Source organism: Physella acuta, unplaced genomic scaffold (assembly GCF_028476545.2).
Source record: "Physella acuta isolate Inbredline_101_S28 unplaced genomic scaffold, ASM2847654v3 ptg000466l, whole genome shotgun sequence".
NCBI classification, from domain to species: domain Eukaryota; kingdom Metazoa; phylum Mollusca; class Gastropoda; family Physidae; genus Physella; species Physella acuta.
The window spans coordinates 739,161-749,825 of record NW_026731985.1 but is presented as its reverse complement, the minus strand read 5'-3'; the positions used below and the strand labels follow the sequence as shown (position 1 = coordinate 749,825).

Genomic DNA, 10,665 nt, shown 5'->3' with positions numbered 1-10,665 from the left:
TTCATATGCAAAACGTTATATAGGCTCACAACCAAATAAATAATTAGTTATTTTACTATTTTATTGCAAATGTTAGACCTAGCCTAACATAGGCTAAGAATGAAGATCACTAGGCTAACATTTCTAACGATAGAAATTATTAGGCCGAAAGCTGCTTGTTATTTTGTAGTGTACCTGGCCAACATTCAATACCCACAATGCATCGGTCGTTTATCGGTGACGAAGGCTAGGCGTATACACTTTAGGTTGGGATAAATGGTTTCTAAATTCAGATAAAATCCACCTAATTTTCGTCCATCGGCTTCACAAGCTAATATAAAAATATACTAAAAAGATCAAATTACAATGTCTCTTGTCTATTTTGTACTAAATCTAAAGATAAACTTGATACAAATAGCAATTTGACAGTAGAAGTAGGCAAAGAAATGAAAGGGAAGAAATTAAGGGAAGGGTTAGGCCTACATTGGAAGTTAATACGCAGGATTTCTTATAGCAGAACGAAGCTAATAAACACTTAATCTTTTTTATTCTATAGATATGCCAAAGAGCAGAAGGAAGCATTTGTATGACGATGAATATGATGCTCGATCATATTCCCATCTTGTTCCCCAAGGACAAGCCACACAGGCACAACCTCACAGCAGTTACGGCAGCTCTAAAAAGCGACCGAAGAAAAAGAAAAGTCACAGAAAAAGATCTAAGGATCGCGAAGAGAGAACTCAACCCCAAAAGTCATTAGTTGATTACGACGACATCAGTTCTGATTCAGATATTGTATCATCGAGCCCACCGTCAACAACTGCATCGTCGTCAAAACAAAATGCTGTTGGACAGACATCTGCAGGTCGTTCGGGAAGTCATAATTCACATTCAAGACTAAGCCATGGTTCGGGAAAAAGAGCCGAATCACCAGCGACTGCTCTGCGATTATACCGGGATGGACGAAGTCGAAGCAAATCACCTCGTGAACAGATTGATAGTCCACGATCGCGACCACAGCAATCTCGTTCGAAAAGTAGTAAGAAACTTAAAAGATCACGACACGTCTCTCCGGATTTTGATAACGGTTCTCACAGGGATAACAAATATAATGCTAGACTTCACCCAACCACAGAAGCTAGAGATTTTCCCAAAGCATATGCTGATTTGCCCAAAGCTTATAGCACTGACTACAAAGAAACTGCAGAGAAAAGACACCGTAGTCCAAGCCCATACAAATATGACAAAAGAGAAAGGAAAGCATCACGAAGTCCAAGTAATCGGTAAGCAAATTCATCATTAGCCTATTATTGTTAATAAGATATTCGCCATTCTAGGCTGCTTTTTAAAATTTATTTTAATTTTATAGCGAAACCAATTACTCTCAAATAGCAACAGAATATCGATCTAGATTCTAGATCTAGTGTTCACTCTTTTAGACGAGATCTAAAGTACATCTCTGTACTTCAGTTAAAAACTGTTTCCATACCTAAACATTTTTTAACGTTGAGTATCGCATAGAGGTTTTTTGTTTGTTAATCAGTTAAGGACGGTAAACATGTGTAATGTGTAAACTACTGATTTTAAAAATATAGGCCTATTTATTATGGCACTTACTTAAATGAACGCTTTCAGGACTGGTGCGATCTTTTTTTCAAAATATAAATTGTCAGAACAATTTCTGCATATCATGTACTAGCAAACAAAGAAGTTAGACTTCATGTTGCAGCCATATTTTGATTGATGTATAATTTTCAGTTTATAGTTTATATCTGAACTCTTGCTTTAACCATAACAGCATATGTAGTAGGAAAAGACTTGATTTTTTAGGTTATAGACCTAGATCAGTCACACACACACACACTCTATTAATAGGCAACAGTTTAACTTCTGAGTTTAAGCAAAATTTTGAAGTGTAATTGGACAAACTAAAGCTAGTAGATTATTTAGTTCTCATCAATTAGTCAGTTACTTATGTCCATGTTTGTTTTTTTAATCCTTAGAGTTAAGAATGGTGAAAGTTGCTCTAGACTTATTTGATTGACAAGCTTAATTGGAAAGAAAAGGCTATGTTAAATGGTTGCTAGTTTGAGTTAAAAAAACCCACTGATTGGTACAAAATCTTAAATTAAAAGCTTGTTTTGCTGCCTTGTCGCACTGCTTATTTCATAATCAAAACTAGATTAAGATTATAGATTTATGTGATTTACAAATTACAATCAATAGCATTCTTGTACCTTATCAATGAAAAGGTCAGTACATGATAATTTCATAGCTAGAGGTTATGCATGTTAAAACTTTTTTTATCGATCTTAATAACTTTAACCATCTCAATAGTCTTGCCAACAGCTAAGTTTCATTATCCTAATTTGATCATAAAAAATAATTTAAGATCTGAGAAGGAATTTTATTCATAAAATTAAAAAATAGTTGGTCTCTGTACATAAGATTCAGTGAAAATACAAAATTTAGCCTCAGTCTGGTAGTTTTTAAAAATAAGTTTGTGCATATTATATAGTACCTATAGTTTTGTTTTTCTGTCAGTGTAGCTATAAAGTAGTAATAAAAGCAAATAAAAAAGACCTACATGCCTGTTATGTGATAATCACAGAAGTATCTTTTTAGTCTGGGTATTTTAAAGATGAGTACAATTATTCAAATTTGAAGCCTAGACATTTTTAGAGTTTGTATTTTGTTTTATGTTAAGTGTTAAAATTCTTTACATGGTTGTTTTTTTTTTTAGATAATAAATTGCTGTTCCATAAACTTTTACAAAAAGTTTTTATTTTTAAAATGATAATTAAAAAAAAATTAAGTTTAATTTCTTGTCAAAGTAACTGAATTCATTATTTTAGTTTTGTGAAGTCAAGGTATAGGTTTTGAAAATTAACAAGCTTAATCATAAATAGTATTCTATTTGGATTTGGCATTGAGTTAAACTTTAAAATGCTCTGTGGTGTGAAGTATGGTGTTATAATTTCTAGTCAAACATCTTTACGGTTAAGCTGCATTTCTTTTAATTTTTTCTTTTTTTTTTAAATATAGGAAACATAAATATGTATCTTCATCAAGAGGTGCAGGCAGTCCTTTGCGGTATTCAAAAAAGCAACTCGCCTCTCTTTCACCTGGGCGTAGTCATAACAGACCATCACCCAGTCCTTCTAGGACAGCAACTTCGTCTTTCTCTTCTAGAACGAAACTTAGCAATACCAGGACTTACCAGTATGCCACTAGTTTGGCTGCTGAATTAAGTAAGCATCGTAGGGCAAGGGAAAATAAAAAACGAATGTTTGGTCAAGAGACAAGTTCATTAGATAGCAAGACAAACTCTCCAGATTTAGAAGTAATTAGTAGGTCGCCAACTCCTGTTGGTATCAAAGCTTCAGCGTATACTGGGTCTAAAATTGAGTCACCCATGAAACACAGTCCTATGGTTCAAGTTGGTGTGCAAGAAAAGACACAAGAACATGCACGAGGAAATATAGTTCATGTTGAAAATAGACCCCCCAAGACAATTGACTGGAGTTTGTCAGAACATCGGACTTCTAAAGGAAACGTATTAGAAATCGATCTCAAACCAAAAAGTAATCCAATGTCTACACTACCTCAGCTTCCTCTTCCTGAAATTGATCCTGATGAAGATATGGATCTGGAACAAAGTCCTTACAAGTAATGATTTCTTATAAAATCACTAAAACAATTTTAAAAAATTAAGATTAATCCTAGTTTAATTTAAAAAATGTTTTTTCTTTAAGTGAAATCAAAGCAGAAGAAAAAGAATCTCGGCCACGTGGTATCCGTGATCTTCCTCTGCCACCTATCGTTGATGAACCAGAGGTAGAGCCTGAAGAACCTTTGAGAAAACCTGCAGTTAAAAAAGAAGAGGGTCCAAAACTTAAACGGCCAAGGTATGTTTATACCTATGTTAGAACTTAGGCATACCATTTTTATTCTTATAATTCTATAATCAAAGCAATTAAAAACCTTCTTTGACAGAATGTGTCATCATCGTCGTTACAATGACCACCAAGGTGATTGGGGTGAAAGGTGTGTTGATGTATTTGATATCATACAGATAATTGGAGAAGGCACCTATGGTCAAGTGTATAAAGCAAGAGATATCAATCTAGGTAATTTTTGATTTTTAAAACTGATATAATTACTTTGGTGTAAATAAGTATCAATATTTCTAATTGTCAGTTTTATTTGTAATAAAAAATTTTGTGAACTTTCAGCTTCATATTTATTTTATATAAACATCTATATTTTTTTACCATTATTCATTGTTTCAGGGATTTTGGTTGCATTAAAAAAAGTCAGGTTGGAAAATGAGAAAGAGGGATTTCCCATCACAGCTGTCAGAGAAATAAAAATATTGAGACAGTTGCAGCACCCCAATATTGTTAATTTAAAAGAAATAGTCACAGACAAACAAGATGCACTTGATTTTAGAAAAGACAAAGGTTTGTATTCCTATTGATTGTTCAACTGAGTAATAGACATTTGAAATGCATTTCCCGTATTGATGAGCTGTCTGTTTTTTCATGTTTTCTTTTTCATTTACACATTTTAATGTTGCAATGCAAGTTTGGTGTTGTTTTCTGCTTTTAATTTAGTTTAAAACCAGTACATTGAGGTGTTGAGTATAGGAATCCTATTTTTAAAAAAATATGTTGATGATTGAATATAGTTCAATTAGCTTAATAAAATGAACTCATTAATAAATATAACTTTTGACTTATAAGTATGCATCATTAATAAAAATGACAGCTTATTTAAATACAAGTGCACCTTGACATATACGAGTGTCCCTATAAACATTTTTTTAGGATACAAGTTTTTTTTTCTTGCTTTTGAGTTTGAGCAAATTTTGAGTTACATGGAACTAGGTTCGTCCCGTTCACAACAGGTTACATTTTAAATGGCCTGTATGTAAAAGTAAGTCAAGAAGTGTGGCGAAAAAGTCAAAGGCCAGTGAAAAGAAAAGCAATCACAAAATTTAAATGAAAGTAATAAATTATCAAGTAGCAACTGTCAAATGAATTTTAGTAATGTTCCAATACGTTTATGGATAAAGTGTAGCATTAAGAGTATAACGGAGGTGAATTGAAGTGACCGAAAGAGTTAAGCATTAAACCCTACACCAAAAAGAAAATACACTTTATGAAAGTCAGTTTATTTCTTTACGTTCTCCCTTGTTATGCTATTACAAAAATCTATAAATACATTTTCTTACTAAAAAGATGGATGAAATCAACTGGGGGTGCATTTTGGGGGCTGGAACAGATAAATGGCATTTCATATAATTTCAGTGAAAAAATTGATTTGAGATGCGAACAATTGACATCTCAAGGTACCACTGTATTTGAGATTGTTAAAAAAGCTTTACCTCAGGACCCATATTTTGCTTATAAAAAAGTTAACATAAACTTGTATTGATCAAATCAAATGATAGTGATTAAAAACTCTTACATAATTAATTCACTTCAAACATTATTTAAACCTAATTTCCGATTTGCACACAGAATGTGACTTATGAATTTACAGATTCCAGAATTTATTATCAGATTGGAAATTTAGGCCTGAAATTTTAAGCTTCATGAAAACTTGTTTATTAAATGCATGTTTAATAATATTCTAATACTTTAAAAATTTTTTAGGATCTTTTTATTTGGTGTTTGAATACATGGACCATGACTTGATGGGCTTGCTGGACTCTGGTTTAGTGACTCTCAGGGAGGAACACATAGCATCGTTTATGAAACAGTTATTATTGGGACTGCAATATTGCCACAAGAAAAATTTCCTGCACAGAGATATTAAATGTTCCAATATTCTTTTAAATAACCGGTAAGAGGTGAAATTAAATGATTATTTTTATTGAGTAACCAGTACATGTTGATGTTTTAATGCTTTTGCTGATTTCTTTCTTTCAGTGGTCAAATTAAACTTGGTGATCTGGGACTTGCAAGATATTATCATGCTGATGACAAAGACCGTCTCTATACAAATAAAGTTATAACTCTTTGGTATCGTCCTCCAGAACTTTTGCTTGGAGAGGAAAGATATGGTCCTGCTATTGATATGTGGAGCTTAGGGTAAAACATTTTTAAATTTAATAGTTAATTGAAAGTACATACTTGCTTACCTGATTTTCTTATAAGTGTTCTCTTTTTTATTTAGGTGCATTCTGGGTGAACTATTTACCAAAAAGCCAATATTTCAAGCAAAAGAAGAATTTGCCCAGTTAGAATTGATCAGTCGTACTTGTGGCTCACCATGTCCTGCCAACTGGCCAGAAGTGATTAAGCTGCCTTTATTTCACAGTTTTAAACCAAAGAGACAACATCGGAGAAGACTGAGAGAAGAATTTTCATTGTGAGTAATTTATATATTTTCTATGTTCTTGTATGTGAGAAAGAAATGAGTTGTTACTAATATGTGTGAAACATTATACTACTTTCTATTACAGAGTTGAAATATTTACAATTAGACACTTGGTTATGCAGTCTCCATGTTTTATCATTTGTAGAAATAACCAGCTTTACATTTGTTTGCTCACGATTGCTTTATTAGGGTAATGTCAATAGTTCTATAATGATTAAAAAAATTGGCCATGGGCAATTTTTTTGTTTAATTTATTTATATTTTAAATAAATTTCATTACAATTGATGGGGCAATAATATTTTGGTAACTTCACTCATAGCATTTTTAAGATACAGAATGTTTTGCACTCTTGCATGTTTATTTAAATCTTTCTTTTATATTTTTCATCTTGATACATAGATGGGTCAGATCATTCATATTACAATAATTGTTTTATTAAAATATTTCAACTAAGCCAGTCACTTGATACACACAGGGCTCTTTTTATCTCTTCAACTTGTTTTTGGCTTACCCGTTTTTAGTAGTAATTGGGGAGTTACAGGGAAGCCAAGTCATTGTTGTATAAATTTCAGCCTTCCTAAACTGGCACTCGACCTTATGGATCACATGCTAGAATTGGACCCAAGTAGAAGGTGTACTGCAGAACAAGGTCTTAATAGTCCTTGGTTACGAGATGTTGATCCTAATAGCATTCCACCACCTGAGTAAGCTTTTTTTTTATATTTTGAATATAAAGTATTAAAAAATTTTTGTTGTCACAATATAATGTAGATCTACTGACTTAACAGTAAATAGCTTGAAAAAAAATAACAAAGTAACCCACCCACCCCACCCCCCATTTACCAGAGAAGCTATTGGTACATAAAATTTCAAAGTTGTGATTGTTACCCATATACTATATTTAAATGCTAATTATGTAATTTTTAAAATAATTTTTATTGTATTTTTTAATAACCTGAAATTATTATTGCAATATCAACATTTGATGTTTTCATTTCTACAGTTAAAAGTTGAAATTACATCAATACTTTATTATTTAAAAGTTATAAAAAATAAATGATGTATTAAATAATATAAACCAGAATAAATAAGCAGCAAACATCGGGGGGGGGGGGGGGAAGCAAACAATGCTTTGGAATAACTAAATTATTGAAACTATTCAATCATGTTCAATCAATTTTTCAATTTTTGTTAGTGAAATGTATAATGGAAAAATGTATCTAATTTTTCGATGGTCTGGATTACCTTTTGGTAAGCATATTTTACCTGGTTCACTTGTGAATACTATTACTATTGTAAATGTCAATACACAATTACATTTCAGTTTACCCAAAGATCAAGATTGTCATGAACTATGGTGCAAAAACCGTAAAAAAGAAATGAGAGAATTACAGGTAAAAGAGCAAGATTTCAACCAAAAATCACTTCCGGTTACAAGGGTACCACCAAGTAGTCGACCTTTTGCACCCTCCGAAACAAAGCCATTTGCAACTAAGTCTTTGTCAGTAAATGATCAGAAAGAAGATAGTCTGAAGCAAAATGACATTGGAGGTGTTAGTGATAGTAAAGATGCTCAAATTCAACTTTCCAACTTAATTACACTACTGCAGAACCAGCAAAATCTTAGTGTTTCTCAGATAGCTAAAAAGCTTAATATTACAGTTAATTCTCAAACTTCAATGCTGCTAAACAACTTAAAGCAACAGTTAATTAATGCCTTATCCAGTGTTCAAAAAAGTTCGGGTTTAGATAAATTTGACCCACATTCAATGATACCCAATTCCCTATCAACAATGCAGAGTGTTTTGTCTGGAAGCAATAGCAGTACTTTATCGAATGTACCAACCAACAGTAACATTTCTTCACATCCTTCAGCAAGTGGTTTTCCAGATTCTGTTCAAGGTAGCAGTAAAAACAATTCAGTGAATTATTTTGACTCCAATCGTCAACAAACTTCAGATTACTCTAGTGGACCAGAGCACAGTATTGGTAAACATGCTGGTGTTAAAGTAGCACTCGCCCAATTGCTTTCTCAGCAGGGCATTGGAGTAAAGCTAGGAGGGGCACAATTTGAAAGTGTACCACCACCCTTTTCTCCTGGATCTGATCCATCTGTATATTCTAAACCTCTAGACAGTGCACCATTTAACAGTCATTCTGGGCAGGAGAACTCAACTTTAATAGATGAAAAAATGTCTTATAAGGAAGAACCAGTGACAGGTAGACATTCACAATATTATCCCCCTTACAGAGATAATGCTAGGAATGCAGCTGGTACTTTAAATCAAGAACCTATTGATCGAGAATATGTTGGGTCTAGCTCTTTTGATTCACGGCATGCATGGTAGTTTTTTTTTGTATCAGTTTAAATATGAAGTATTACAGACTGTGCCTTCACACATGCCATATTGTTAAATAGAAATAAAGTTATTTAATGCTTTCAACAAGGACTAATATTTAAACTGTCAATACTAATATTAACTGTTCAAGTTTGTACGATAAATTATCTTAGGGAAATCAGAGTTGGCTTGACAATCAATAATGGTGTAAGGCCTATGTTGTTTGACTTGTTTCCTTCCACAAGATTTATTGGTGATAATTATCTTGCTGATTCAGATCTTTTGCATGTAACTTGTTTTTTTTTGTCATTGATAATTAATTGTAGTTAATTCAATGAATTTTAAATAAAATATTTGGTCTTCAAATTTTGTGTGTTATGAAATGTGACGTTTGTAAATAGTTTGAAAGAAGTTCATTGGGCAACAACTCACTGCAAAGATTTAAAAAATTTGTACAATTTAAATTTAGTTTTTGTGTTTTTTTTTAATTCCAGAACTGCTAGTATCATCTCTTTTAGCAAATAGTTTCATTACAAATAAGCTGTAATATTTTATTTAGGATACTTCAAATGTCTGAACAACTGTGATGTAGTGAGATTTGATCACTTGTATTTGTATGCATGAAGTGATATTTTCTGTATGACTCTTTGGGAAGCCATAGGGACAAAGTGAATAAACTCAACCTTGGCAGCATACAGATATTTACCACCTGGAGTGTTTGTGTTTTGTTTCCAAAGTTATTGCTGTATTTTGTTGAATTAAAGAACATTTTCCTGTAAAATTTGTTCATTGTTTTAAATAAAGATAGGTCCATATGATGGTGGTGGATTGGGTGCATTGCCAAGCAGGTTTCGGAATAAATTTTTAGGCTGTTTTTTGTGATAGTAGGTCAATTAGATTCATTTTAAAATTAAGAACTAATAGGTTTATGGAGTTACAGAATTTTTCTAAACATTTGACAAATTTTTTATTAATTGAAATACTTAAAGATGCTAATTAGTAATATTGTATTTTTTAAGTTTCCATTTTGTGAATATTTGTGACAAATTTTAACAGCTACCTTTTATGGACACTAGTGATTTCTTTGTGGAGTTAAAATTTCTCTTCAGTGAATAGAATTTATTTTAGCCGCCAAGTCTTTTCTTGTGACATTGGTGTGATATGAAATTCACACAAATATTTCTGCACTTGAGATAGTTTAAAGAAAAAGGAATGCAAATCAAAAATTACCAAGTTCTCCATCTCTGTGATACAAGAATAACAAGTATTTCATCCTCTCAGTACAAGAGCAAACAAGTATATCACCCTTTCAGTACTATCTCAGATTCGGTTGTGTTGCTGTATCATCGTTAAGTAATTGCTCAATTCCAGTGCTTATGCAGGTGGGTAATGTTTGTTTTGTTGGCATCTTTTGTCTTTGGGAATTTTTATTACATTGCGCCTCTTTGTTAAAATTAACTAGATTACTTCATTTGCAGTATTCTTAATTTAAAAAAAAAAATTAAACCCATCTGTGAAAATAAAAATTCCCAAAGAAGATTCAGTTTACACAAAACTACCCAACAAAGTACAATTGCTCAACACTTGAAGCTCCATCTCTGTTCTCCCTTAATTGTACAATGAATTTTACCTTTTTAACAGTTCTGAAAATTTTCTTCACATTTTGAAATATTCCTATATAATTGAATGATAGGAATACTTAAAAAGTTGCTGTCAAGGGGATATTTTGTCTATCTTATAACACATCCAATTCCTATATTTTTCTAGTACTTGTACACTTTGCATATTGTTATTCTAGTAATAGTTTTATACATTTTACATGTCAACATCAGTAAAGGTAAGTTAATCCCTGGCAACTTAAGGCTGCAATTCAAAAGAGCATTAAGGTAAGGGTTTAGACATAGCTATTTTATTTTGCTATAATCATGTTGTATAATGTGCAATAAAATAAACAATGCA

The 10,665-nt window shown here is 32.1% G+C and overlaps 1 protein-coding gene across 1 annotated transcript; it reads left to right on the top strand.

Annotated features, from left to right (window-relative positions):
* The first annotated feature begins 183 nt into the window (after positions 1-183).
* Positions 184-10,608, top strand: LOC131943750 (cyclin-dependent kinase 13). Its single transcript, XM_059304003.1, has 11 exons — positions 184-245; positions 536-1,262; positions 3,025-3,648; positions 3,735-3,887; positions 3,976-4,109; positions 4,272-4,442; positions 5,640-5,829; positions 5,916-6,077; positions 6,163-6,357; positions 6,940-7,071; positions 7,692-10,608. Exons 2-11 carry the CDS (start codon positions 538-540, stop codon positions 8,713-8,715), a joined length of 3,510 nt encoding a protein of 1,169 aa, XP_059159986.1. The 5' UTR covers positions 184-245; positions 536-537; the 3' UTR covers positions 8,716-10,608.
* Positions 10,609-10,665: the final 57 nt, after the last annotated feature.

Excerpts from the sequence above, each read along its gene's own strand:
- LOC131943750 (XM_059304003.1), top strand. The coding sequence starts at position 538 with ATGCCAAAGAGCAGAAGGAAGCATTTGTATGACGATGAATATGATGCT. Across the intron at positions 1,263-3,024 it reads TCACGAAGTCCAAGTAATCG|GAAACATAAATATGTATCTT; the intron begins GTAAGCAAATTC and ends TTTTAAATATAG. Across the intron at positions 4,110-4,271 it reads AGCAAGAGATATCAATCTAG|GGATTTTGGTTGCATTAAAA; the intron begins GTAATTTTTGAT and ends TCATTGTTTCAG.